Source organism: Ochotona curzoniae, unplaced genomic scaffold, assembly GCF_017591425.1.
Source record: "Ochotona curzoniae isolate NIBS_2020 unplaced genomic scaffold, NIBS_Ocur_1.0 contig_54, whole genome shotgun sequence".
NCBI classification, from domain to species: domain Eukaryota; kingdom Metazoa; phylum Chordata; class Mammalia; order Lagomorpha; family Ochotonidae; genus Ochotona; species Ochotona curzoniae.
In genome coordinates, this window is record NW_024466464.1 from 3,681,109 (window position 1) to 3,708,943 (window position 27,835).

General features: G+C 66.5%; 1 protein-coding gene across 2 annotated transcripts; it reads left to right on the forward strand.

Annotated features, from left to right (window-relative positions):
- On the forward strand, positions 1–23,954 carry INTS1 (integrator complex subunit 1). 2 transcript variants are annotated; one of them, XM_040990064.1, is made up of 46 exons: positions 1–146; positions 1,336–1,623; positions 2,687–2,883; positions 2,963–3,100; positions 3,185–3,344; positions 3,436–3,541; positions 3,648–3,834; positions 3,917–4,062; positions 4,709–4,850; positions 5,660–5,836; positions 5,943–6,051; positions 6,437–6,557; positions 6,676–6,753; positions 7,119–7,276; positions 7,401–7,497; positions 9,957–10,048; positions 10,165–10,225; positions 10,913–11,110; positions 11,329–11,458; positions 12,827–13,006; positions 13,258–13,407; positions 13,707–13,886; positions 13,958–14,062; positions 14,424–14,591; positions 14,737–14,848; positions 15,273–15,434; positions 15,755–15,901; positions 15,981–16,079; positions 16,222–16,346; positions 16,623–16,877; positions 17,537–17,696; positions 17,785–17,925; positions 18,355–18,662; positions 19,118–19,248; positions 19,621–19,708; positions 19,787–20,013; positions 20,086–20,209; positions 20,779–20,912; positions 21,119–21,311; positions 22,170–22,297; positions 22,375–22,487; positions 22,804–22,917; positions 23,032–23,102; positions 23,206–23,297; positions 23,573–23,682; positions 23,787–23,954. In XM_040990064.1, the coding sequence occupies exons 1-46, from the start codon at positions 89–91 to the stop codon at positions 23,900–23,902; spliced, it is 6,576 nt and encodes a 2,191-aa protein (XP_040845998.1). In that variant the 5' UTR covers positions 1–88; the 3' UTR covers positions 23,903–23,954. The 2 variants fall into 2 exon arrangements, with proteins under 2 accessions (XP_040845998.1, XP_040845999.1); XM_040990065.1 differs by having other exon boundaries at positions 3,436–3,540; positions 3,641–3,834.
- The last annotated feature ends 3,881 nt before the right edge of the window (positions 23,955–27,835 follow it).

Here is a 27,835-nt window from a genome sequence, read left to right on the forward strand (position 1 = left end):
GTCCTGCTCGTCCGGGCGGACGCCGGGCTCCCTGCTGGCCCGGAGGAGAGCGAGGGGCGAGCGGGGCCCGCAGCGGGCGGGGGCCGCCATGAACCGGGCCAAACCCGCCGCCGTGCGCAGGCCGAGCGCCGCCGCCAAGCCGTCAGGTGTGCCCGGGGAGGGGGCGGCGGGAGCCCCGGAGGATGCACGGGGGGACGGATGACAGGGGACGGGGAACGGACGGAGGACGGGCGACAGATGGACGGGGGACGGATGGACAGAGTGACAGGGGGACGGATGACAGGGGACGGGGAACGGACGGAGGACGGGCGACAGATGGACGGGGGACGGATGGACGGAGTGACGGGGGGACGGGGAACGGACGGAGGATGGGGGAGATGGACGGGGAACGGATGGACAGAGTGACAGGGGGACGGATGACAGGGGACGGGGAACGGACGGAGGACGGGCGACAGATGGACGGGGGACGGATGGACGGAGTGACGGGGGGACGGGGAACGGACGGAGGATGGGGGAGATGGACGGGGAACGGATGGACAGAGTGACAGGGGGACGGATGACAGGGGACGGGGAACGGACGGAGGACGGGGGACAGATGGACGGGGGACGGATGGACGGAGTGACAGGGGGACGGGGAACGGACGGAGGATGGGGGAGATGGACGGGGAACGGATGGACAGAGTGACAGGGGGACGGATGACAGGGGACGGGGAACGGACGGAGGATGGGGGAGATGGACGGGGAACGGATGGACAGAGTGACAGGGGGACGGATGACAGGGGACGGGGAACGGACGGAGGACGGGGGACAGATGGACGGGGGATGGATGGACGGAGTGACAGGGGGACGGGGAACGGACGGAGGATGGGGGAGATGGACGGGGAACGGATGGACAGAGTGACAGGGGGACGGATGACAGGGGACGGGGAACGGACGGAGGATGGGGGAGATGGACGGGGAACGGATGGACAGAGTGACAGGGGGACGGATGACAGGGGACGGGGAACGGACGGAGGATGGGGGAGATGGACGGGGGACGGATGGACGGAGTGACGGGGGGACGGGGAACGGACGGAGGATGGGGGAGATGGACGGGGAACGGATGGACGGAGTGACAGGGGGACGGATGGACGGAGTGACAGGGGGACGGGGCACTGGGGGACGGACGGATGGTGGATGGACAGGGGACGGGGACGGACAGACCGGGGGACGGAGGGGATGAGGGGCTGGGGGACCGGGGAACCGGCAGAGCTCTGCCCTGGCACCTTGGTTCCCAGCCGTCCCACAACTGCTGCCACAGCTAACAAGCCTTCCCCGGCCTGTCTCGTCCCGTAGGACACCCTCCGCCTGGAGACTTCATCGCCCTGGGCTCCAAGGGTCAGGCCAGCGAGTCCAAGAGCACGTCCCTGCTGAAGCCGGCGCCCTCGGGCCTGCCGTCGGAGCGCAAGCGGGATGCCGCGGCCGCGCTGTCCGGCGCATCGGCGCTCACGGGCCTCACCAAGCGCCCCAAGCTCTCCTCCACGCCGCCACTCAGCGCCTTGGGCCGCCTGGCCGAGGCCGCCGTGGCCGAGAAACGCGCCATCTCCCCATCCATCAAGGAGCCGTCGGTGCTGCCCATCGAAGGTGAAGTTGGGGCCGGGGCCACCTGGGAGGTGGCTGTTTGGGGCCCTGGGGTGCTGGGAGTGGCTAAGGAGCTCCACCCTGGGAGAGGCGGGGCGCAGAAGCTTAGTGGGCAGTACCGTCAGGGCAGGGGTCCACAGGGCAGGCCAGCTGGGGGCAGGCGGGTTGTGCTCTGGGAGCTGCCTCTGCCTGGGGTGTCTGCCGCTGTGTGGGACTGACTGGCTCGGCCACCCCCATTCCAGCATTGCATCCCCTAAAGTGGGGTTTGAGCAGCAGGTGATCTTGGGTGCTGGCATAGTCGCAGCCACTGTCCCCCGCTGCTAGGGTGTGTCAGGCCAAACAGAGGTGTCTGGATGCAGTGTAGGTGTTCGTCACAGCCCCGGTAACGGACAGCCGTGCTGTCAGCAGGAGCACTGGGCAGCGCCGGGAGCTGGGCGGTGATGCCTGGAGAAGAGCCTGCAGGGCACGGCCTGCTGAGCAGGGCTGTGGGGAATGGATACGGACAGGCAGGGACGGGCAGAGCGCCGTGCCCGATGCAGCTGGAAGACAGGCCTGTGGGCACCCCAAAGGCTCACGGGAAGTGGAGTGGTGAGATGAGCGCCTTGTCCAGGACGCCGTGGACTCCGTGCATGGGCTGCTCATGCCGCTGCCTGAGAGGAAACAGTGGGGCTGAGGGTGGGAGCCAGCTGACATGGGGTTCAGAGACCCTGGGTGGCACAGGTGTGCTGAGTGGGGGGGGGCAGCGGGCACATTAGAGACAGACGAGGGTGGCTGGAATGGAAGAAAGGGTGAGTGAGACTGGCAAGCGAGCTGACTGGGTCCTCCTAGGGGTGCGTCCAGTTGGGGGGCCGTCCACCTGGAGGGGCTGTCCCGCCTGAAGTGTGTGTCCGCCTTGGGGGTTCTGCCTGGAGCCTGTGTCTACCTGAAGGGGGTACTCACCTGGGGGGCATCTGCACCCTGGTCCCTGGGACCAAATTTGCTGGAGGTGGGGTGTGTACCCAGTGGGTGCCGGCTGCCTCCCCTGGCCCCTCTGCCCTCAGTGACCTCTCGCTTCCTGTGCCTCCAGTGCTGCCCACGGTGCTGCTGGATGAGATCGAAGCCGCCGAGCTGGAGGGCAATGATGACCGCGTGGAGGGCGTGCTGTGCGGGGCGGTGAAGCAGCTGAAGGTCACGCGGACCAAGCCCGACAGCACGTTGTACCTCAGCCTCATGTACTTGGCCAAGATTAAGCCGAACATCTTCGCCACGGAGGGCGTTATTGAGGTGGGCTGCCCTCTGGCTGCGCCCTGCGAGCGGCCACGCGTGCGTGTGTGTGCGTGTGTACAACCCCCCTCTCCCGCAGGCCCTGTGCAGCCTCCTGCGGAGGGATGCCTCCATCAACTTCAAGGCCAAGGGCAACAGCCTGGTGTCTGTGCTGGCTTGCAACCTGCTCATGGCTGCCTACGAAGAGGATGAGAATTGGCCCGAGACGTTTGTCAAGGTGGGTCGCCTCTCGGGGACGCCGGGAGTGGAGTGGGCGCCCGTGTGCCCCCAGCCCAGCCTGAAGAGAAGGCTGTTGTCTCAGGTTTACATTGAGGACTCGCTGGGGGAGCGCATCTGGGTGGACAGCCCGCACTGCCGCATGTTCGTGGACAATATCCAGACGGCCTTTGGCACCAAGATGCCCCCCAAGAGTGTGCTGCTGCAGGGCGAGGGGGCGCGTGGCGGAGGGGACCCTGGAGCAGGTGAGAGCTGCGGGGCGGGGCAGGGGGCTGGGTGCCCTGCCTGCCCGCGGACCCAGGGGGACCCTTCAGGGGCCTCTCCGCACATGTGCAGGGAGCAGCCCGCACCCCTCGCTGGCTGAAGAAGAGGAGGGCCAGACGGAGCTGCTGGTGGCCGAGGAGAAGCTGAGCCCAGAGCAGGAGGGCCAGCTCATGCCCAGGTGGGTATGCACACGGCTCAGATCCCAGGCTGCCGCCGTGCGGGGGCTGGCGGGCGGGCGTCCTGCGCACAGCCTCCCTCCCTCCTCCTCCCCCCGTCGGGCCTAGGTACGAGGAGCTGGCGGAGAGCGTGGAGGAGTATGTACTGGACGTGCTGCGTGACCAGCTCAACCGACGGCAGCCCATCGACAGCGTCTCCCGGAACCTGCTGCGGCTGCTCACCTCCACCTGCGGCTACAAGGAGGTGCGCCTCATGGCCGTGCAGAAGCTCGAGATGTGGCTGCAGAACCCCAAGGTGCGTTGTGGCGGGGGTCCCCGGGAGCTCCGCGGGCCTCGCCTCGGTGCTGAGGAGCCTGGCCTTGCCTCGCCGCCCGCAGCTGACCAGGCCCGCGCAGGACCTGCTGATGTCCGTGTGCATGAACTGCACCACGCACGGCCCCGAGGACACTGACGTCATCTCCCACCTCATCAAAATCCGCCTCAAGCCCAAGGTCCTCCTGAACCACTACATGCTGTGTGTTAGGTGGGTGCAGCAGGTGCTAGATGGCATGGGGCACCCACCGAGGGGTGCAGCGGGGTGCTGGATGGCATGGGGCACCCGCTGAGGGGTGCAGTGGGTGCTGGATGGCATGGGGCACCCTCCGAGGGGTGCAGTGGGTGCTGGATGGCATGGGGCCCCCTCCGAGGGGTGCAGCGGGGTGCTGGATGGCATGGGGCACCCGCCGAGGGGTGCAGTGGGTGCTGGATGGCATGGGGCACCCTCCGAGGGGTACAGTGGGTGCTGGATGGCATGGGGCCCTCTCCGAGGGGTGCAGCGGGGTGCTGGATGGCATGGGGCACCCGCCGAGGGGTGCAGCAGGTGCTGGATGGCATGGGGCACCCGCCGAGGGGTGCAGCGGGGTGCTGGATGGCATGGGGCACCCGCCGAGGGGTGCAGCAGGTGCTGGATGGCATGGGGCACCCGCCGAGGGGTGCAGCGGGGTGCTGGATGGCATGGGGCACCCGCCGAGGGGTGCAGTGGGTGCTAGCTGGCGCGGGGTACCGCTCAGGCCCTGCCGCCTGCTGGGCTGTATCGGGTGGGGGTGGGGAGTATCCAGCTCAGGCTCTGCCTCTGCTGGGCTGTGTCTGGGAGTCTCTGCTCAGGTGTGCTGCTTGCTGGCTGTGTACAGGGAGCTGTTGGCTGCACACAAGGACAACCTGGGCACCACCATCAAGTTTGTGATCTTCAACGAGCTTTCCAACGCCCGGAACCCCAACAACATGCAGACCCTGTACACGGTGCTGCAGCACAGCTCGGAGCTGGCACCCAAGGTGGGCCCCAGCACGGCCACAGTGCCCCCGCTCTTGTTGCCCTGAGGCTCTGGGCGGGCAGGGGCATTCAGCACGGCTCCTGCTGTCGTCCCTGAGCGGAGACCTCGGGTCCCGTCTGTGGGGCCCCTCGGGCTCAGGCGTCTCTGCTGAACAAGGAACCTGGCAGTGTGGCCGCGTGGTGGGAAGTGGTGGTCATGGAGGGCCTTGAGGTCACTGCTGGCTGGCGGTCAGCTCCTGGACCTCCATGGCCCCGCTGTGGGAAGTGGTGGTCATGGAGGGCCTTGCTGGAGCTGGTGGATTTCAGCTGCCCGTGGGAGTTGGGGGTGGGTGTGATAGTTTCTGTGCCCTACCCCAGGGACCCCCCCTCCCCCAGCCCCTGTGCCCTCCTGCCCTGGCCTCAGACCAGGCGCTTTTTATTTTTATTTATTTATGTTGGAAAAGCAGGTTAACAGAGAGAAGGAGTGACAGAAAGATATTCCATTTGCCGGTTCACTCCCCAAGTGGCCACAATGGCCAGAGCGGAGCTGATCCAACGCCACGAGTCAGGAGCTTCTGGTCTCCCACTCGTGTGCAGGGTCCCATAATCTTGAGCCATCCTCTGGTGCCAGCAGGAAACTAGCAGGGTAGTGGAACAGCTGGGACACGAACCAGTGCCCACAAGGGATCCTGGTGCTCGAAGGTGGAGGATGAGCCAGTTGAGCCGATGTGCCTGCAGGGAGGCCTTTGATGCTGGCGCCCTGACTGGGCCTTGGGGAGCTGGGGACAGGGCCTGGTGGGCACCTGTCGCAGCTGTGTGCTCTTGTGTCCAGTTCCTAGCCATGGTCTTCCAGGACCTGCTGACCAGCAAGGACGACTACCTGCGGGCGTCGCGGGCGCTGCTGCGGGAGATCGTGAAGCAGACGAAGCACGAGGTCAACTTCCAGGCCTTCTGCCTGGGGCTCATGCAGGAGCGCAGGGAGCCGCAGCACCTCGACATGGAGTTCAAGGTGCCTGGGCCCAGGCGGCTGCGGGGACGGCCCCGGGCTCGCATGGCCCTGGAGCGGGTGTCAGGTGCAGGCCCTCCGTGCCCAGCCCCGCCTCTTGTGCCTGCAGGAGCGGTTTGTGGTCCACATCACAGACGTGCTTGCCGTGTCCATGATGCTGGGCATCACGGCGCAGGTGAAGGAGGCTGGCGTCGCCTGGGACAAAGGAGAGAAGAGGAGTAAGGCCGCGGGATCAGGCCTGTTGCGTTGGGGAGGTCCCCGTCCCGAGAGCTGCCATCCGTGCCCCAGGCCTGCCCCTCCGCGAAGGCACCCTGCTCCTGTGGCGTTTTCCTGACTCAGCAGGAGGCAGGGAGCGGGGTGTCAGCCAGCAGTTTGCCTCTACAAGGTCCTGGGGGACGTGCCTGCCGAGGGGCTGGCAGGAGGGGGTCCGAGGAGTCCCGTCCCATGCTCCTGGGCTCACGCGGGCCTTAGCCTAGTCCTGCTGGTGCTCGCCTGGGCCCTGGTGTCCGGTTCCCCTCGTAGTGTTTGGCCTGCAGTGGGGGGTCAGGGGAGGCACGGGTACTGCCCCCAGTCACGACACTGACCAGGTGCCGTCTGCCCCAGACCTCGAGGTGCTGCGCTCCTTCCAGAACCAGATCGCAGCCATCCAGCGGGATGCCGTCTGGTGGCTCCACACCGTCGTTCCCTCCATCAGCAAGCTCGCCCCCAAGGACTACGTGCACTGGTATGGCCCGTGAGGGCAGCTCAGGGTGCCCAGCTGCTCCCGCATCGTGGGGGGTCCTGTGCGGGGAGGCCCCGGGCCCTTCTTGGCGCTGTGTGCTGAACAGCGTCCTGTCTCCCAGCCTACACAAGGTGCTCTTCACTGAACAGCCCGAGACCTATTACAAGTGGGACAACTGGCCACCTGAGAGTGACCGCAAGTAAGCAGGGGAGCGTGCTGGGGGACTTGGGGCTGCCTAGGCTTTGCCAGGGCCCCTCCACTTCCAGGATCTAGTGCCCTATACCCCTGTGGTCCCTGATACCCCAGGTCACCGGCTGCCCAGCTGGTCCCCCAGCCCGGGCTGCTGCTCAGGCTCTGAGCTCTCCCACCACACCCGGTCAGCTTCAGGAGGTCTGTCTGTGACCACCTGACTCCAGGCTGCCTGGAGAGGGTTAGGCCTCTCGCACGGGAGCAGCAGGGACCAGGGACTCACCACACAGACCCCTCCCTGCCTGGACCAGATCCTGCCCGGGGAGGGGGAGCATGTGTGGTGTGGGGGGCTGACAGCCTTCCTGTGCGCCCCAGCTTCTTCCTGCGCCTGTGCTCTGAGGTGCCCATCCTGGAGGACACGCTCATGCGCATCCTGGTCATCGGGCTGTCCCGGGAGCTCCCACTCGGCCCTGCGGACGCCATGGAGCTGGCCGACCACCTGGTGAAGCGAGCCGCGGCTGTGCAGGCCGATGGTAACGGTTCCTGGGCTCCCGGGGGTTTTGGTGGGGGTTCCACGTGCGGCGTGTCTCCAGCCCGTGGGGTCTTGGCCCCTGGGGTCTGGTCGAGCTGCTGAGATGAAGTGTCCTTGGGCTTCAGATGTGGAAGTGCTGAAGGTGGAGAGGGTCCAGCTGATCGACGCCGTGCTGAACCTGTGCACGTACCACCACCCCGAGAACATCCAGCTCCCGCCCGGGTAAGGCGCCGCGCCGCGCTCAGGCCCTGGCCCTCACCTGGCTGAGCTGCACAGCATGGGCTGCTGGTGCTCTGCTGACACGTCACTCGTGTGCAGCCTTCGTGGAACGTCCTCCCCTGCTCCACAGCCCCCGTCCCTGCTCTGTCTCCCCATGGCTGTTGGGTACAAGTGGGCTCCTGCAGGACGTGGGCACTGTGACTGCTGCCTGGCTGGGGGTAGCTGACAGGGCCATCGGTGGCCAGGCATGTGCCAGCACTCGGTCCTGGGGTCTGGCTGACCGACGTGGGGATGTGATGGTCAGCGCCCAGCCTGCTGTCGTGTGGGTGTCCACATCTAGGGGTGGGACGGCCGTTGCATGTGCTGGACTCTGGGTGTGACAGATGGCAGGGGACAGAGTGAGTGTCAGGTGGAGCTCCGAGTCCACGCAGATGGCAGGGGCCGTGTCCCCGAGCCTCCCCAGGCGTATCCAGGGGCTGGGCCCTGAGCACACTGCTGCAGCCCCGTCTTGTGCAGCTGGCATCGCCCACGGCCTTACCCAGGGAGCACGGGCCGCCCCTGCTGAGCTGGGCTGGGGCTGTCTCAGCTTGCTCTGACGCTGAGTGACACTGGGACCTTCCCTGAGCTCACTGGCCTGTTTGGAGTCAGTTCTGAGTCGATTTTTTTTTTTTTTTCAAAAAATATTATTTTCAGTTTGTTTTATTTGAAAAGGCAAAGGGGCCAGGTGGGGCATAGCAAGTCAAGCTTCCACCTCCACTGCCGGCCTCCAGATGGCGCCAGGCTGTGTCCCGCTGCTTTACTTTGGCTCCAGCTTCCTGCTCTTGGCCTGGAAGAAGCAGAGATCTGGGCCCCCTGCACCCGGGGGGACCCCCTGCACCCGGGGGGGCCCCCTGCACCCAGGGGGGCCAGGGTGAAGCCTGGTCCTGCTGTTAGAAGCTTCTGGGCAATGAGCTAGTGGATACAAGAGCTCTTTCTCTTAACTTCTGAAGTGAATGAGCCTTAAAAATAAAAGAGCTTCTGTCTGCTGGTTCGCTCAGCCCACAGCAGCTGGAGCTGGGCCAGCCAGGAACCAGGAGCTGCATGCAGGGGGCAGGGGCCTGGGTGCCGGCACCACCAGCCCTGTCTGCCGGGTGAGTGTGAGCAGGTGTTGGGAACCAGGTGTCGGCCTGTTTGGCTGGGACCCTCCTCAGACCTGTGTGTAGCAGTACCGCCTCCGCCCGACCTGGCGGAGTCCTGCTGTCTAGGGCCCCGGGTCCTAAGCTTGCACCCCTTCTGCAGATGTCACATTAGGTCTTAGGTTTGAGTTCACATTTGTGTCTGCAGTGAGGTGGGTGTCTGCATCCGTGCTGATATGGGGTCCTGCTGCTGAGGAGACCCCTCTAGGTCCTCATCTGAAGTCACGGGGCAGGTGGGCCCCCGTTGGCCGTCAGTGGGGTTGGTCTGCCCTACCCTGCACGTGGCCTCCATCGCTCCAATGTGGTGCTGGGTCTCAAAGCCAGCGCATGGGAAGCCTAGCCTGTTCCTTTTCAGCTCGACCTTGGCTGTGTTGAGTCCTAGTGTTTCCACAGGCATTGTGTGGTTGCCACCTTGGTTTCTGCACAAGCTGGAGTTGGGCTGGTTCACAGTGGGTATGCACGTCCCTTTGGGTGTGTGGCCACGTCAGCAGTGTCGCAGCGTAGATCCTTAATTTCGCCCCATCTCCATATTCTCGAGTTAATTTATCCTCTGAGCCGTGCTGTCTTTGCAGCCACGCCGTGCCCTGGGTGCTGGGCTTCTGTGTGGTCCAAAGGGGAGGCCTCGGTCCGCGCATGCTCCTGGGTAGTGTTAGGACTGTCAGCCTTCAGTCCCAGTCCACAGACGCCAAGCAGGCTTAGAGAGGGTCAGGAATGGCCTGGGCCATGGAGGAGGTGGCACCCTGTGTATACAGTGGACAGGCGGCCCGTGTGCAGTGTGTGTGTGTGTGTGTGTGTACAGTGGACAGGTGGCCTGTGTGGTGTGTGTGTGTGTGTGTACAGTGTGTGTGTGTACAGTGGACAGGCTAGCTGTTGCTGGCAGAGTAATTGCACACTGTGAAGGTGGGTTTGTTGGAGCTTTTTGTTGCGTTATTTCAGAATGCTTGTTTTTGTTCATCTGATACAAAGTCATTATCTGTTATTGCCTTAAGCTTCAAGGCTGGAACCCCATCTGTGTCTCTGTGGGGTTGGTGGGGCCAAGCACTTCTTGCACCCTATGTCCTGGTGTGGGTTCACGGGCAGCTTAGCCAGGATTGCACTCTGACATGGGGTGTGGGCATTGCTGCATGCGTTCACTCATGTATTTGAGAGATCTGCTCTCTTTGCACTCCCCAAATTCCCTGAGCCCGTAGAGTCCTTCAGGCAGCCACATGGGGGTCCATCTCAGGGCATCTGCTGGGGCCATCCCCTCTCCCTGCTTAACCAGTACCCAGTTTCTGCCTCTTCCAGGTACCAGCCCCCGAACCTCGCCATCTCTACCCTGTACTGGAAGGCCTGGCCCCTGCTGCTGGTGGTCGCTGCCTTCAACCCTGAAAATATTGGTGAGCCCCTGCCCGCTGCTCCTCCTCCGGGTTTGCTCCGACGGGGCTTGGCTTAGGCGCGGCCCAGGACTGCTGCGTGGCTCCTGGGCCCAGTTCCTCGCTTTTCTTGCCCATAGGCCTAGCCGCCTGGGAGGAGTACCCCACCCTCAAGATGCTCATGGAAATGGTGATGACTAAGTAAGTAGGTGCCCCATCGCCTCCAGGGACAGGGTAGGAGACGGGACAGGGGACAGGGTGAGGGACAGGGCAGGGACAGAGTGGGGGACAGGGGACAGGTGGGGGATGGGATGGGATGGGGCTGTGCTCAGAGCGGCAGGCCTGTGGTAGGTCTGGCCCCCGGCTGATGCCAGGTGGGCTCTCCATGTCTCGGGTGGGCTGGTGTCTCTGGCTGCCGGCTGGAATGACCCGCAAGAGGCTCAGCTGGAGGAAGTGACCAGATACTTCCTGCCATGGGTTGGGAAGGGCCCATTGAGCCCTCACTGCGGCTGCCTGGGACGAGCTGCAGGCATTGGTGAGCAGCCTAGCCCAGGAGGGGAAGCTGGGGAGTGGTGGGCTCCAGCCCAAGGGTGCTGTGTGGGCGCAGGAAGATGTGGCTGTGGTGTCCCTGCCCCTGGCATCCTCATCAAGAGGGCACCTGCCAGGGCTCAGGGAGAGTGGGTCCCGGCCTGGCAGTGCCTGGGCCTGAGGGTGTGTCTGCTGCCTTGGGCAGTGGAGGACAACAGGCTGCACTCCCAGGACCAAGGCCACCTAGACCCAGGGTAGCCCAGCCCTGGTGGGGCGCCAGCAAGTGCCAGCAGATCCTGGATCCTCTCCCTGGAGCCCTGCGAGGCGTCCAGTGTGACAAGGTGTCTGCTCGCTCCACAGCAATTACTCGTACCCGCCGTGCACCCTGACGGACGAGGAGACCCGCGCAGAGATGGTGAGCCGGGAGCTGCAGCTCTCCCAGCGTGAGAAGCAGGAGATCCTGGCCTTCGAGGGCCACCTGGCCGCCGCGTCCACCAAGCAGACCATCACGGAGAGCAGCAGCCTGCTGCTATCACAGCTCACCAGCCTGGACCCCCAGTACGCGCTGCCTGGTCCCTGGACACGCGTGCGGTGCCAGGCGTGGGTGTGGGTGGGTGTGGAGGGGTCTGGGGGGCCGGCCGTGTGGCCCTGCCCTGAACTCCAGACACTCTGAAGCTAGGCTGGGAATGGCAAGGCTTTTGGCTCTGGCTCGACAGCAAGGCCCGGGTTACCGCGAGTGTGGCTTTCCAATACGTATTTGTCTTTATGGCCTACAGGGGTCCCCCCCGGAGGCCACCTCCCCACATCCTGGAGCAAGTAAAAGGCCTCAACCAGTCCCTCCGCCTGGGGCACCTGCTCTGTCGGAGCCGCAACCCTGACTTCCTCCTAGATATCATCCAGAGACAGGTGAGCTGAGGCCCTGGGGCTCTGACGTGGTGACAGGATTGGGCAGGGGGCTCTGACGTCATGACAAGGCTGGGCTGGGGACTCTGACGTCATGACAAGGCTGGGCTGGGGGCTCTGACATGGTGACAGGACTGGGCAGGGGGCTCTGACGTCATGACAAGGCTGGGCTGGGGGCTCTGACATGGTGACAGGACTGGGCAGGGGGTTCTGACGTCATGACAAGGCTGGGCTGAGGGCTCTGACGTGGTGACAGGGCTGGGGGCTCTGACGTGGTGACAGGACTGGGCAGGGGGTTCTGACGTCATGACAAGGCTGGGCTGAGGGCTCTGACGTGGTGACAGGGCTGGGGGCTCTGACATGGTGACAGGACTGGGCAGGGGGCTCTGACGTCATGACAAGGCTGGGCTGGGGGTTCTGACGTCATGACAAGGCTGGGCTGAGGGCTCTGACATGGTGACAGGACTGGGCAGGGGGCTCTGACGTCATGACAAGGCTGGGCTGGGGGTTCTGACGTCATGACAAGGCTGGGCTGGGTGCTCTGACGTGGTGACAGGACTGGGCAGGGGGCTCTGATGTGATGATAGGGCTGGGCTGGGGTCTCACGTGGTAACAGGGCTGGACTGGGGCTCTGACGTGGTGACAGGGCTGAGGGCTCTGACGTGGTGACAGGGCTGGGGGCTCTGACGTCATGACAAGGCTGGGCTGGGGGCTCTTACTTGGTGACAGGGCTGGGCTGGGGGCTCTGACGTGGTGACAGGACTGGGGGCTCTTATGTGGTGACAAGGCTGGGCTGGAGACTCTGACATGGTGCCAGGGCTGGGGGCTCTTATGTGGTGACAAGGCTGGGGGCTGTGACGTCATGACAGGTACTGGGGGCTCTGACGTGGAGACAGGGCTGGGGGCTCTGACGTCATGACAAGGCTGTGGGATCTGACATGGTGACAGGGCTGGGGGCTCTGATATGGAGACAGGGCTGTGAGCTCTGACATGGAGACAGGGCTGGGGGCTCTGACATGGAGACAAGGCTGGGGGCTCTGACGTGGTGACAGGGCTGGGGGCTCTGATGTGGTGACAGGGCTGGGGGCTCTGATGTGGTGACAGGGCTGGGGTCTCTGACGTCATGACAAGGCTGGGAGCTCTGATATGGAGACAGGGCTGGGGGCTCTGATGTGGAGACAAGGCTGGGGGCTCTGACGTGGAGACAGGGCTGGGGTCTCTGACGTGGAGACAGGGTTGGGCCGAGTGCACCTGTACACACTGCTTAGGGAGCTGGGCAGAGTTGGGCAGGGCTGGGCAGCACTGGGCAGAGCCGGGCAGAGCTGGGCAGAGCTGCGCAGAGCTGGATTGCATGTTCTGTTTCCTGCCCAGGCCTCTTCGCAGTCCATGCCCTGGCTCGCCGACCTGGTACAGTCCATCGAGGGCTCCCTGGACGTGCTGCCTGTGCAGTGCCTGTGCGAGTTCCTGCTGCATGATGCTGCTGACGACGCTGCCTCATGCGAGGAGGAGGAGGAGGGCGAGAGCAAAGAACAGAAGGCCAGGAGGCGGCAGGTAGCCCCGTCCTCCCCAGCGCCCCCCGCCCCCATGTCCCCCACACCCTGCCCACCCTGCCCCCAGCCTCCAGGCCCAACGTACCCTTCCTGCCTGGGCCCCCGTCCTCCGCACCCTGCCCACCCGGCCCCCAGCCTCCATGCCCAGCGTGCCCTTCCTGCCTGGGCCCCGTCCTCCGCACCCTGCCCACCCGGCCCCCCAGCCTTCAGGCCCAGCCTGCCCATCCTGACAGCTCTCTCCCCTGCTCTCAGAGGCAGCAGAAGCAGCGGCAGCTGCTGGGCCGCCTGCAGGACCTGCTGCTAGGCCCCAAGGCCGACGAGCAGACCACGTGTGAGGTGCTCGACTACTTCCTGCGGCGCCTCAGCTCCTCCCAGGTGGCCTCCCGGGTGCTGGCCATGAAGGTGGGTGCCACCCTGTTGCCCACGGTCTTGCACTGGCATGTGCTCTGAGCCATCCTGCGGCTCCCACAGCCTGGCCCGTCCTCCTCTCCTGGTCTGGTGCCCCTTCCTGGGGGCATAGGGACGGGATGCTGCCCGTGGCCATGCGCCAACCGCCTGCCTGCCGTCGCGTGGGCTGCCCAGTGGCTTCCAGGGACCCGCTGTGTGGCTTGTTCCGCGAGAGGTGCCCAGTGGTAGGCAGGTCGCCTTGGTGCTGTGCTGCATCCGGCCTAGGGTGTCTGTCATCCCCTGTGTCTGTGCAGGGCTTGTCGCTGGTGCTGTCGGAGGGCAGCCTGCGGGACGGCGAGGACCGGGAGCAGCCCCCCGAGGAAGAGCTGGGGGGTGCGGACGTGCTGCAAGGCTACCAGTGGCTGCTGCGGGACCTGCCGCGGCTGCCCCTGTTCGACAGCGTCAGGACCACCACCACCCTTGCACTGCAGCAGGTGGGCATACCCCGGGCAGGGACTGAGCAGGGCAGGGACTGAGCGGGCGAGCTCACCCCCTGCCTCTTCAGGCCATCCACATGGAGACGGACCCGCAGACCATCAGCGCCTACCTGGTCTACCTGTCGCAGCACACGCCTGTGGAGGAGCAGGGCCCACATAGCGACCTGGCCCTGGTGAGGTGCTGGCCTCCAGGCCGCGGGCATGGAGGGCACTGCAGCCCCACATGCCAGCCTGTGCTGGGACTTGGCGGGGAGACTGGGAAGGGGCTCCTTGCTGGCTTGGGGTGGCGACCGCCAGTGATACATAGGAGCTGTCGCTGGGTCCGCTGCCTTTTGTCCTGGGGTTCGGGTGGTGCCCCTCCTGCCTGCCGTGGCACTCACGTCCAGGGCTTTTCCGGGCCAAGACCCCTCACCCCACCCCCGGGAGCCTGCGGCGTGGGGGCTGTCCCCCCGTCCCTCCTTGGCTGCCACCGGAGCAGGGGTCCCACCGGGCTGGGGTCCCAGCAGCTGCCCGTGGCCCTTTTCCTCCGTGCAGGACGTGGCCCGGCTGGTTGTGGAACGCTCCACCATCATGTCCCACCTCTTTGCCAAGCTCTCCTGCAGCAGCACGTCCGACGCGGTGCTGAGCGCTCTGCTCTCCATCTTCTCCCGCTACGTGCAGCGCATGCGCAAGAGCAAGGAGGGCGAGGAAGTCTATAGCTGGGTGAGGGCCCCAGCCGCCAGGTCCTCACCCCAGCTCTCACCACCGGCTGGGCTCTCACCCCAGCCTGCCGGACCCCTGCCACTGGGCCTTCACCCCAGCCCGCCGGGCCCTCACTGGGCCCTCACCCCGGCCCCTTTCCCTGCAGTCCGAGTCCCAGGACCAGGTGTTCCTGCGCTGGAGCAGTGGGGAGACGGCCACCATGCACATCCTTGTGGTTCACGCCATGGTCATCCTTTTGACGCTCGGCCCCCCCCGCAGTGAGTGGCTGGGAGTGGGGAGGGGGCAATCCAGGCGGCTGGAGAGCCCTGTGGGCAGGCAGCAGGGTGAGGTGTGGCAAGTCATTCCCGCTGCTCCCCAGCGGCGGGTCGTGCTCCGTCCTGGACCCCCAAGCAGGAGGCTTCCCAGCCAAGCCCAGGTCCTGGCCATGGGACTTGCTGCTCACCGCAGCTGGCTGGCCGCCCTCCCTCCCTCTTGGTCGTCTGAATAGAGGACTGGGGATCCAACCCTGCTGGGGACCATGTGTTGTACCCGAGTGCAGGGCCCCAAAGGGACAGCTGGCTCTGCTGGGTAGGACCTCCCCAAAGGAGGGCCTGGGCCTGGCCACACCGAGCCTCTTCCTGGGGAGCAAGGGTTGCTGCTGGCATCCGGGGCATCCCTGCTCACCTGCTGTCTTTCCTGAAGCTGGAGACGAGGAGTTCCAGGCCCTGTTGGGCATCTGGTTTCCAGAGAAGCAGCCCCTGCCCACGGCCTTCCTGGTGGACACGTCCGAAGAGGCCCTGCTGCTGCCCGACTGGCTGAAGCTGCGCATGATCCGCTCGGAAGTCCCTCGCCTGCTGGATGCAGGTGCTGGTCCAGTCCAGGCACCAGTCACCAGCTGGGCCTGGCAGAGGATGGGGAGTTGGGACAGGGACATGGGCTTGTAGTGGGCAGAAAGGACTCGGTCCTGGTGTGAGGGGAGCCGGCTGCCTGCAGGGAGAGCCACAGTGCCCTGTGTGGGGATGGGGCGTCCCAAGTGTTGCCCGTCCTAGGCGAGGCACCTTGGTCACCGAGCAGCCCAGGCGAGGGGGTACGGGCTCAGGACCCCAGGGCGGTGACTGAGCGGCCCAGGCGAGGGGGTACGGGCTCAGGGCCCCGGGGCGGTCACCGAGCGGCCCTGCCCTCAGCCCTGCAGGACCTGGAGCCCCAGCAGCTGCTGCTGTTTGTCCAGTCCTTTGGCATCCCTGTGTCCAGCATGAGCAAGCTGCTGCAGTCCCTGGACCAGGCGGTGGCCCACGACCCCCAGACGCTGGAGCAGAGCATTGTGGACAAGAGTGCGTATGCGGCCTTGGCGGGGGCTGCTGTGGGAGGGCGTGGGTCGCCGCCCCCTGAGCTCCAGCTTCTGTCCTACAGATTACATGGCCCACCTGGTCGAGGTTCAGCACGAGCGAGGTGCTTCCGGTGGCCAGACGTTCCACTCCCTGCTCACGGCCTCCCTGCCCGCCCGCCGAGGTACCTGCCCCCTCCCCGCCGCGCCCTGGCTGTTTCCCGGTAGATGTTTGCCTCTGACTGCTTCCTGTGCGCCTGAGGGAGGCCTGGGTGGGGGGCTCGCCTGCTGGGGTCTCCAGCCAGTGGCAGTGCTCTTTCCCTGCAGACAGCATGGAGGCATCAAAGCCCAGGAACAGCCCCGAGCAGCCTGCGGGCCAGGGGAGGGTCTGGGCCGGGACGCAGGTGCGGGTGCTCGGCCCCGAGGACGACCTGGCCGGCATGCTCCTGCAGGTATGGGCTCCGTGGCCAGGCCCTGTTGGCACACGCCTCTCGGGGGAGGGGTGGACCCTGGCCCACACACAGCTGGGCCCACGCGCAGACCTCTCTGCTGACCTGCTCCTCTCTGGGGGAGAAGCAGCTGGGGCATTTGAGGACTCGGGATGCTCACGACCCACCATGAGTCTTGGGGTTCTGGGTCCCACATGAGTCAGCAAGGAACTGGTGAGGAGTGACTGGCCTGGGCCGTGTGGGGTGCCCTCCCGCCTGACACCTGCCTTACTGTTCCAGGTCTTCCCGCTGAGCCCTGATGCACGCTGGCAGAACTCCAGCCCCCGGCCCCTGGCCCTGGCACTGCAGCAGGCCCTGGGCCGGGAGCTGGCCCGCGTTCGCCAGGGGAACCCTGAGGTGCCAGGCGTCACAGTGCACCTCCTGCAGGCGCTGGCTACGCTGCTGAGCTCGCCGCATGCCGGCGCCCTGGCCATGGCCATGCACCGCAGCCACTTCCTGTCCTGCCCACTGCTGCGCCAGCTCTACCAGTACCAGGTGTGTGGGACCGCTGCCTTTGTGGCCTTGGGTTCTCTTTCCTGAATTCACGAAGGAAGCTGCTCAGGGGCTGCCTAGCCACCTTGCTGCTTCTTTTGTAAGATGGGTTTATGTGAAAGGCAGAGTGTGAGAGCGGGTCTTCTGTTCACGCCTGAGATGACTTGTTAAGGCTGGACTGGGCCAGATCAGAGCTAGAAGCCAGGAGCCAGGAGCCCCGTCCTGGCCTCCCGCTTGGCTGGACTGGGCCAGGCCAGAGCCAGGAGCCAGGAGCCACGAGCCAGGAGCCCCGGGCCGGCCTCCCGCATGGCCAGCAGAGGCCTGAGTGCTGGAGGCATCTGCTCTCAGGTAGCTGAGCAGCAGCTGGGCCACAAGTGGTCAGCGGGGACTCCAGTGGCATGCTGCTGTGGGCTGTGGGCTGTGGGCCCCTTGTGTCTTCTCGGGGTGGCAGTGACCTTCACACCAGCCATGCCTGCCACTTGGTGCGGGATCTCAGCGCATGGTCCTGCTCGGCCCGTGTCGTGCGGGGCTCATGTGGGTCTCTGTGAGGTGGCTCTGCAGGGGCATGTGACAAAGTGGCCCCGCAGACCCTCCGTCTGCCCTGGGAGTACGGGGCACAGCTGAGGCCTGATGGGTGCTCACCCACTGCCTCGCTCCTGCAGCGCTGTGTGCCCCAGGACACTGGCTTCTCCTCACTCCTCCTCAAAGTGCTGCTGCAGCTGCTGCAGTGGCTGGAGGGCCCAGCTGCCGAGGATGGGCCCTTCCGGGCCCAGCTCAAGCAGCTCACCGCCCACTTCTCTGCAGGACACAGGATCAGCGATGGTGAGGGCAGGGTCAGGGTGCAGTGGGCGGCCGGGTGGTGTGAGGGGCGCATACCTGGGCAGTGGTGCTCACCCAGGCCTCCTCTCAGTGCGCAGTGGGCTGCTGCACCTGGCCGAGACCCTGACCTTCCGGCGGGACCTGGAGGTGGTAGGCCCCACTGTGCGGGCTGTCATCGCTGCTCTTCAGGCTGGGGGGCAGCGCAGCGTGGAGCCTGAGCTCGTCAGCAAAGGTATGGCTGGCTCCCAAAAGCTGCACGTGGCATTCCAGGCCCCGGCAGGGACAGCCCTCCCCTGGCACAGCCCCCCAGCCCCGGCAGGGACAGCCCTCCCCTGGCACAGCCCCCCAGCCCCGGCAGGGACAGCCCTCCTCTGGGCGCAGTCCCCAGCCCCAGCAGGAACAGCCCTCCCCTGGCACAGCTCCCCAGGCCCCGGCAGGGACAGCCCTCCCCTGGCACAGCCCCCCAGGCCCCGGCAGGGACAGCCCTCCCCTGGCACAGCCCCCCAGCCCCGGCAGGGACAGCCCTCCTCTGGGCGCAGTCCCCAGCCCCGGCAGGGACAGCCCTCCCCTGGGCGCAGCCCCCCAGGCCCCGGCAGGGACAGCCCTCCCCTGGGCGCAGCCCCCAGCCCCACTGAGCGCAGCCCCCTCTTGTCCGTCACAGTGCTACGAGGCCTCATTGAGGTGAGGTCCCCCCACCTGGAGGAGCTGCTGACGGCTCTGTTCTCGGCCAGCACGGATGCCGCCGCCCCCCTGGTGGCCACCAAGCCCGTGGCGGTGGTGAGCTCCCTGTTGCTGCAGGAGGGGGAGCTGCCCGCCATGTGCCAACAGGACGCCGATGGCGGCAGCCCGGAGCCCATGCGCCTGGGCCCCTCGTCAGGGCTGTTGGTGGACTGGCTGGAGATGCTGGACCCTGAGGTGGTCAGCAGCTGCCCTGACCTACAGCTGAAGCTGCTCTTCTCCCAGAGGAAGGTAGGTGGGTGAAGGGCGCCTGGCCTAGGGGCAGCACTGATCCCAGGGTGCCCTTGGGGCTGCAGCAAGCCCAGGAGGCATCCGACCTGATACCCTTGACCGGAGTACAGCTGCATGTCCCCTTTGGGCCACACTGATCTGGGTCCTGGGACAGGTTTTGGTCCAGGTGTCCAGAGGAGCTTGGAGGGGTTGCAGAAGGATCCCAGGTGCGGGCCCTCAGCAGCTCCCCAAGGCAGGCGGGCCCCGGGAATCTGGGGTGGCGGCCATCGGACGTGCTCCTGGGCGGGACGGGCCTCGTCAGCAGGAAGGGATGTAAATGCTGTGGCCCCCGTCTGGTCAGCCGGATCCCCGGCCTGTGGGGCTGATGGGCCCAGGTCGCCGTGGAAACATGACTTTGGTGCCTCTGCTGTCGGGCAGCTGAGCTGGCTAAGGCGAGGCTGTGGCTTCCTCCTCAGGGCAAAGGCCTCGCGGGCGTCCAGGTGCCATCCTTCCGCCCCTACCTCCTGGCCCTCTTCACGCACCAGTCCAGCTGGCCCACGCTGCACCAGTGCGTCCGCGTCCTGCTGGGCAGCAGCCAGGAGCAGAGGTGAGCCCCTCTTGGTGGGGCTGTGCTCACTGGGCAGCCTGCGCCCACGGCCAGTCCCCACGGCCCTCCGTGTACAGGGCACCCACACTGCTCAGGTGTGGGCAAGCGGCTTCAAGGGAATGGGGCAGGAAGGCTCCTTAGGGGTCCAGAGCTCGCCTGGGCTTTGCCATGGCTGCCTCACTCTGCCCATTAGGGTGGGAGCTTGAAGATGACACAGTCCCCAGCTCAGGTCATGCACACCTGGGGGGCTGACCAGGCTGTTGGGGACACGTGAGGCATGGCTCTGCCTGCCCCTGGACCCTGAGCCGGGCAGGGGTGCCATCCCGTCCACCTGGGAACTCTGCCCAGCCTCACCACCCCGCTTCTGTCCAGGTTTGACCCCTCTGCCTCGCTGGACTTTCTCTGGGCCTGCATCCACGTCCCACGGATCTGGCAGGGTCGGGACCAGCGCACCCCACAGGTGGGCCCTGGAGGGCTGCCCCGGGGAGGAGGGGTGCCCGCCGATGCTGCGGGACTGACGGAAAGGTGCTCATTGCAGAAGCGGCGGGAGGAGCTGGTGCTCCGGGTCCAGGCAGCAGAGCTCCTCAGCCTGGTGGAGCTGATCCTGGCGGAGGCTGAGGCAAGGAGCCAGGACGGGGATGCGGCCGCCTGCTCCCTTCTGCAGGCCAGGCTGCCGCTGCTGCTCAGCTGCTGCCGAGGACATGCTGAGGGTGTCCGGAAAGTGACGGAGCACCTGACGGACTGCATCCAGCAGTGGGGGGACAGGTGCGTGGTGGTGCCCTGGCCGGCGGGTGGCTGGCGGGAGCTCCCCTGTGAGCCCTGTCTGCTCTCTTGCAGCACGATGGGCAGGCGCTGCCAAGACCTGCTCCTGCAGCTCTACTTGCAGAGGCCGGAGCTCCGGGGGCCTGTGCCCGACGTCCCGCTGTGTGGCGAGGGGGCCGCTGGCAGCAGCGTATGCAAGGTGAGGCCATTGCCCTTCTGCCCTGCTGGCAGCTGTTCTCACTGCAGGGCACCTGAGGGTCCGGCTCTCCAAAGTCTTGGGCTGTGCCTGGTGTGGGTGCTTCTGGCTTTCCCTCCCACAGGCAGATCCTGTCCTGTCCCTAGCCCTGTCAGCCTCTGGGTGTGACGGGTGTGCTGGGCTTCTCCTCCTGGGAAGCCATCACCACCATGGTGGGGCCAGGGGAGGTGTCCTTGTACGCCCTGGAGCCCCCTCTGCCCACATGCTCACAGCGCCGTGGCCAGGCGGGCTGGCATGGTGCTCCTGGGAGAGCCTGGGCCTGAGAGCGGGTGCTGGCCGAACTGGGCGTTTCCCTCTGGGTGTGTCATTTCAGCATTGAGAGCTGCTCTGTGTTCCTTAGCAAGGTTAGCTGCACACGCTGCCTGCTCGGGTCAAGGTTCCTGTGTGCAGGCTCCCCGTCCTCACCCCTACCCCCGGCTGGACGGGCTGACTCGGTGGGCATGGCCCTCACCCCTACCCCCGGCTAGACGGGCTGACTCGGTGGGCATGGCCCTCACACGTACTCTCCTCAGCTGGACGGACTCATTCACCGTTTCATCACACTCCTGGCGGACACCAGCGACTCCCGGGCGTCTGAGAACCGAGTGGCTGATGCCAACATGGCCTGCAGGAAGCTGGCAGTGGCCCACCCCATCCTGCTGCTTAGGTGCGGCCCGGTCCTTGAGCCCGGGCGGGGGCAGCCACCACAGGGGACCCCAGCAGGAGACCTGCTGACCCTTGCCAGGAACCCTGCCTGTGGGCGGTCGCTTGAGCTAGCTGCCCCTTTCTGGGGTACATGTTTCTGGTTGGGGCGCGGGTTGGAGCTGGCTGCCCTGGTCAGTGCTTCCTGGCTGAGGTCCCTGCTGTCCCCAGGCACCTGCCCATGATTGCTGCGCTCCTGCATGGCCGCACGCACCTCAACTTCCAGGAGTTCCGGCAGCAGAACCACCTGACCTTCTTCCTGCACGTGCTGGGCGTGCTGGGGCTGCTGCAGCCCCAGGTGTTCCGCAGCGAGCACCAGGGGGCGCTCTGGGACTGCCTGCTCTCCTTCATCCGTCTGCTCCTGGTGGGTGTGCTGGCCAGGTCTTGGGGGGCAGGGTCCCCGAGTGCAGCCACGTAATAGCCTGGATGGCTGGCTTCCATGTTGCAAGAAGCCAAGCACAGCCCTGGTGATGTACAGTGGTGTCCCTTGTACCTGCCCTGTCCCCTCCTGCCCGGGCACCGAGCGTCTACACTGCCCCGTCCCCTCCTGCCCGGGCACTGAGCATCTACACTGCCCCGTCCCCTCCTGCCTGGGCACTGAGTGTCTACACTGCCCCGTCCCCTCCTGCCTGGGCACTGAGCATCTACACTGCCCTGTCCCCTCCTGCCCGGGCACCGAGCGTCTACACTGCCCTGTCCCCTCCTGCCCGGGCACCGAGCGTCTACACTGCCCCGTCCCCTCCTGCCCGGGCACTGAGCATCTACACTGCCCTGTCCCCTCCTGCAAGGGTACTGAGCGTCTACACTGCCCCGTCCCCTCCTGCCCGTGTACTAAGCGTCTACACTGCCCCGTCCCCTCCTGCCCGGGTACTGAGTGTCTACACTGCCCCGTCCCCTCCTGCCCGGGTACTGAGTGTCTACACTGCCCCGTCCCCTCCTGCCCGGGCACTGAGCATCTACACTGCCCTGTCCCCTCCTGCAAGGGTACTGAGCGTCTACACTGCCCCGTCCCCTCCTGCCCGTGTACTAAGCGTCTACACTGCCCCGTCCCCTCCTGCCCGTGTACTAAGCGTCTACACTGCCCCGTCCCCTCCTGCCCGGGCACTGAGTGTCTGCACCCACACGGGGACTGGGCCGTGCCAGCGCTCAGCTCTGCATGCGGCAGGCGTGTCCCAGGGCTGTGCTAGCCATCACTGCCCTGGTCTGCCCGGTGTCTCCCCAGAACTACCGGAAGTCGTCCCGTCACCTGGCCCCCTTCATCAGCAAGTTTGTGCAGCTCATCCACAGGTACCTGACATGCAACGCGCCCGCCGCGGTGTCCTTCCTGCAGCAGCACGCCGACCCGCTCCAGTGAGTGCCCTGCCCGGCCGCCCTGACTCAACACCCGCACAGCTGCCTCCCCTTGCTGACCCCGGCTCTTTCCCCAGCGACCTGTCCTTCGAGAACAGTGACCTGGCCATGCTCAAGTCGCTCCTGGCGGGGCTCAGCCCCCCCAGCACAGATGGCCGATCCGCCCGTGGCCTGGACGAGGAGGGCGAGGGTGAGTGGGTGCTGCGTGTCCCCTACATGGCAGCTGTTGGGGAGGCTTGGGAAGTGGCGCTTAGGTCACCTGGAGTCTCCTGGCCCTCTCAGGGGCTCCTGCCTGGCTGCCGGCTCAGCCCTGTGCCCGCCTGGGGCCCTCACCTGCCCAGTGGGGGCCGCCCCACAGCGAGGGCCCCGTTGACAGCGTCTGCATGCCTGTGGGGGGCAGCGTCAAGGGCTTGGCAGGAGCACCAAGTCGGGCCGTGCTGCCATGCTGCCTGAGGGGCTGCTGTGCCTTCATGTCCTGGGCCCTGACTGGGCCCCCACCTTTGCAGATGAGCGCTCAGCCAGCTCACTGCCCCTGGTCAGCGTCTCCCTGTCCACTCCACTGACCGCAGCCGACATGGCGCCCTACATGAAGAGGCTGTCGCGTGGCCAGACGGTGGAGGGTGAGTGGGGCCTCTACGTGGCCTGCGGACTCCCACCATGGGGTGCATGGGGGGCGGCCTCGGGGATGTCCGGCCGTTGGGCTGGTGGCCCTCAGACGCCCCGTGCCTTCCTAGACCTCCTGGAGGTGCTGAGTGACGTGGAGGAGATGTCCCGGCGGAGGCCCGAGATCCTTGGCTTCTTCTCGGTGAGCGAGCGGGTGGGCAGGCGGAGGCCCTGTCCCCTGTGGCGTGTCCCCGAGGGTGAAGGTGCAGCGCTGGCTCACCTGGCTCTCCTGCCCCGCTTGCCAGACCAACCTGCAGCGGCTGATGAGCTCGGCTGAGGAGTCCTGCCGTGACCTGGCCTTCAGCCTGGCCCTGCGCTCCATCCAGACCAACCCCAGGTGAGCCTGGGGGAAGGCCCCGCCGCGGCCACGGGGCTCCCGGACAGGCCTGGCCACGGGGCTCCATCCAGACCAACCCCAGGTGGGCCTGGGGGAAGGCCCCGCCACGGCCACGGGGCTCTAGGACAGGCCTGGCCACGGGGCTCCATCCAGACCAACCCCAGGTGGGCCTGGGGGAAGGCCCCGCCACGGCCACGGGGCTCCCGGACAGGCCTGGCCACAGGGCTCCTGGCCGGGCGCAGGAAGGAGGTGTCTGACACATGTGTGTCTCCCAGCATCGCAGCCGACTTCCTGCCCACGGTCATGTGCTGCCTGGGGAGCCGGGACCTGGAGGTGGTGCAGACGGCTCTCCGAAACCTGCCTGAGTACACGCTCCTCTGCCAAGGTGAGCCACCCGCCTACTGCCCCCAGCCCTGACCTGCAAGCCCCTGCCCATGGCCCCTGACCCCCGACCTCCGGCCCCCGGCCCTGACGCCTCGTCTCCCACAGAACATGCGGCCGTATTGCTGCACCGTGCCTTCCTGGTGGGCATGTACGGACAGATGGACACCAGCCCCCAGATCTCCGAGGCCCTCAGGATCTTGCACATGGAGGCCGTCATGTGACCGTGCGTGCTCATGTGCCCTGGGCGTGTGCTGAATGAAGCATTGAGTCCTGCGTGCCCGTCTGCTGTCCTGTGTTACTCTGGGGTGGTGCCGATGGAGGCCAGGCCTGCATGGGCTGCCTGCCCTGTCGGGGCTCTGCCCAGGGGTCCCCAGGGGTCAGCCTCAGCAGGCCCCGGCCGGGCTTACCAATCTTCTCCCCAAAAGCCAGCAGGCCCCAGAGGGCTTAGCCACATCGTGGAGCTGGTGGCGAGGCAGTCAGCAGCCGTGATCCTGACTGCCCGGTGCGGGAATGGGAGCAGACCCCCTGCCTTGGGGTGCACCTCCCAGCTGGTCTCACCTTGGAACGGGCTCTCACTTCCTGCCCTGCCTGCCTTCCACCGCCAAAAGGCCCTCTGGCATCTGGACGTGACCCTAGGCTGCCCAGGCTGGCTTCACTCGTGCTGGGCCTGGGGAGGCCACCAGGGGGCACTGTGGCTTAGAGGACGGACAGGCGCTGCCCAGGGCCCAAGGTCGGCAGCAGCGCCCTGGCTGGGGGCCCATGACCTTCCCCGAGGGTCTCACGTCTGCCCAGCCCACCCCTGCAGCTGCAGGGCTTGGGGTGGGGGACAAGAGGCTGCATGGCGATGACTTGGAGAGACAGCCAGCAATGGGGTGGCAGTGCCCAGCGCAGCCCCTCTCCACACAGAGCTGCCGTTCTGCCCCAGGCCCCCAGTATACGCTTGGCTTCTCCCATACCCACACCTGCCTCTGTGTCCCTGGCACAGGGCACATGGGGCTAGCAGCAGACACCCCTATGTCTGCTTGCCTGACTCCACCTGCAGGTGGGAGCAGACCTGACTCCACCTGCAGGTGGGCACGGGGGGGGGGGATGGGGAGGGGATGGGTGCCTCGGGGGAGGTTCTCCGCAGGTGTTCAGGCCTCGGGCAGGTGGTCAGATGCAGCCGCCCAGCAGAGCCCTGGGCACTGCACAGCCTGCCGGGAGGGCTAAAGGGCAGGCATGACCGCTGAGGAGACGGCTGGTCCAGCACTGGCCTTGGGGGAAACCCAGGACATGCATGGGATGGGCCTTGGTCACCCTGCCTCTGCTGGGGTCTGTCTGCACCAGTGCCGAGCTGTGGCCGGTTAGTGGAGACCTTGCAGGCCCGGAGCGGGGAAGCCCTGGTGGGCACATTGCGCATGGGCAGTGGACAGGGGTGGAGTACTGGGCTGGGCTCCTGCCCGCCCCAGGTGGCTGGCTTGGTGACGCATCCCACTGTCCGAGCCGGGAGCACTTGGACCTGACCCGCAGCTCTGCACCCCTGCACGTGCACCCCTCCTCTCTCCTCCACCCACAGGGAGGTGTCCACACAGTGGTCCAGGTTCCAGGCTGTTCAGGCTAGGGCAGAGGCTTGCACACTGCTGTGGTGTCTTCCTGGGGCTCCCCTCCCTGTTGGGACCTTGGCCGGCCTGTGGCCTGGCTGTGGGTCGGCCTCTCCCCCAGTCGTCTCCGCGAGGCCCAGCACTGACTGGCTGGCCAGGTCGGCAGCAGCCGTCGGAGGAGAGCCCTGCTGGGAAGGCTACAGAGCTCGGGGCCAGCCTCCCTGGAAGGGGCCAGCCTCCTTGGAAGGGACCAGCCTCCTTGGAAGGGACCAGCCTCCTTGGAAGGGGCCAGCCTCCCTGGAAAGGACCTGCCTCCTGGAAGGGACCTGCCCGAGAGCTTACACCTGCTGGTTCGCCCGGCTGGGGCCAGCTCTCACGCCCTTCCCAGACTGGGAGCAGGGAGCTGGGTGCAAAGGGCATGGCAGGCAGTGACTTCACGTGCCACTGCAGGCCTGTTTCTTCGCAGGTGTGGAGGGGCCCCGGGTATGGGCGTTCCAGCCTCCTCCGGGCCAGGCGGCCTTGGCCCTTGTCTGTGCTGCTGTCACTTGCAGTTCTGCCCTGGGAGTCCCTGACCCTTAACCCGTGCCCCCCCACTCACTTGGGGGCCGGGAGCGGGGCCCCGCCTTGGGGTGGGGGCAGCGGGTGGGAGCAGCCCTGGTGGTCCTGGCCCTGTGTTCTTTCTGCCCCCTGCTTTCTTCCGGGAGAGCTGGGGGCTCCAGGCCCCATAGGCAGGCAGAACGATGAGCCCCCCGAAGTTGGCTCCTGGGGGTCAGGGCAGAAGTACCCTGTCCCGGAGTGGGGAGCAGAGCCCTGGCAGGCCTGACCACGCAGAGAGGAGCTGGGTGGGGCAGGGCCTCTGGCTCGCGCCCAGGGTTCCAGCACAGGCCGGGACTGGGGGCGGCTGCTTGGCTAGGCAGCTGGGAAGAGGGTACAGAAAGGGGCATGAGGGCCGTGTGAAGGAGCAGCACCTGAGCCCTGGGCTCTGAGAACAGAGAGGTACAGCTGCCGGCCAGGGACACACAGCACGAGGGCAGGCCTGGAGCAGCCAGGCCCGGCGCCAAGAGGCTCCCGTGAAAGGCATGAGCAGGATTAATAATGCATCTATAACACATCGTCGCGGTAGCCGAAATGATCTATAAATGTGCGGTAAATGTTTTATAATGTTTTTGTAACCCGCTATAAATGATGGATGGCGGACCGCGATGCTGGATCAAATATTTATAGTGCATTGTGTGCGGCGGAGGCCGCCGCCGTCCAGGAAGGCCGTTAATAACCAAGCGGCGGGAGTGCCCGGTCGCAGCGCCTGGCGCGTGAGGAGCAGCTTGGGGTGAGAGCGTGCCAGCCACACGCCAGGCATCGTGTAGACACGTTGTCGGCGTCATTCGCTGGGCCTGATTAATCGGTGAGTGAGCCTCCCGCCACGGCCTTGGGGTCACTCGGCTGTGGACAGTCCGTGTGCCCCGTGCACCTTCCTGGGACCTGGGGCCACAGCAAGGACGCAGTGGCCCCCCAGCCCGGGCGCCGGCGGGGCTGCCAGCCAGGGCGCAGCGGCACGTCCAGGGAGGTGGGGTCAGACCACAGGGGCGGCTCTGAGATGCCCCCTCCCCGGGGATGGTGTGGGGGCTGGTGCTGACCAGGCCTGTGAGCTCAGCAAGCGCTTGCTGGCATCAGCTGAGGGCATCTGTAGGTGCTCGCCCTCCAGGGCCCTGCCACCCGCACCGTGGGCAAGTGGGCCAGCGGGCGAGGCCTTTCTAGCAAAAATGAATCCAGGGGACAGAGCCCAGGTGGCTTGGGCTGGCAAGTGGCCACGGCGTGCAGGGGACAGGTGGGGCGAGGGCACGGGAGGACTTCCCTGTGTCACGGACCTGGGCTGGACCCAGTGAGGGCAGTGCAGGACGGGCACCCCGCCTGGCACCCACAGTCCAAGGGGTGAGATCTGGCCAGAGGCAACGTGGGAAAGGGTCAGGGAGGGGTCGGTCATGTCGGGGGGGCCGCGGCCCACGCCCGCCCTCGGCCCACGGACCCGCGGCTGCTGGCGTCGGTGGCGTGGCAGCGATAAGGGCAGGACTTTACCCAGCTCCGGCTGGCGACAGGGAAGGGCTTGGTCACCTGGCTGCCGGGGGGGGGGGGGAGCCCGGGGCTGGCCCGGCCAGGGAGGAGGGCGGAGCGGGCAGGGGGTGTCGGGGCCACCTCCCACAGGGCTGCCACTTCCTGACCGGCTTTTCAGGTTCTCGGCAGGCTGGGCCATGCCCTTTGTCCCCGGCCGGGAGCGGGGGACGGCCATGGTCACGAGGCTCGGGGCTGGTCTCCACCCCGGGCACCGCTGCCGTGCGAGCTGGGAGGGCACCCCGGGCGCTGGGCAGTGGGACCCGACGGGGAGCCCCGCAGGAGGCCCTGCCTGGGCAGCCTCGCCTTCCTCTAACTCCGGGGAGGGGGGCGAGGCGCCGAGGACGAGCGGGATTCCCAGTCCGGGGAGCAAACGGGGAGCCGGGGCGTCCGTCCGTCCGTCCGCCCGCCCGCGTGTCCGTCCGCCCGGCCCTTCCCGCGGCTCCTTCCCTGTTCCCGGGCAGGGGC

Excerpts from the sequence above, each read along its gene's own strand:
- INTS1 (XM_040990065.1), top strand. The coding sequence starts at position 89 with ATGAACCGGGCCAAACCCGCCGCCGTGCGCAGGCCGAGCGCCGCCGCC. Across the intron at positions 19,709-19,786 it reads GGGACCAGCGCACCCCACAG|AAGCGGCGGGAGGAGCTGGT; the intron begins GTGGGCCCTGGA and ends TGCTCATTGCAG. Across the intron at positions 23,103-23,205 it reads AGATCCTTGGCTTCTTCTCG|ACCAACCTGCAGCGGCTGAT; the intron begins GTGAGCGAGCGG and ends CCCGCTTGCCAG.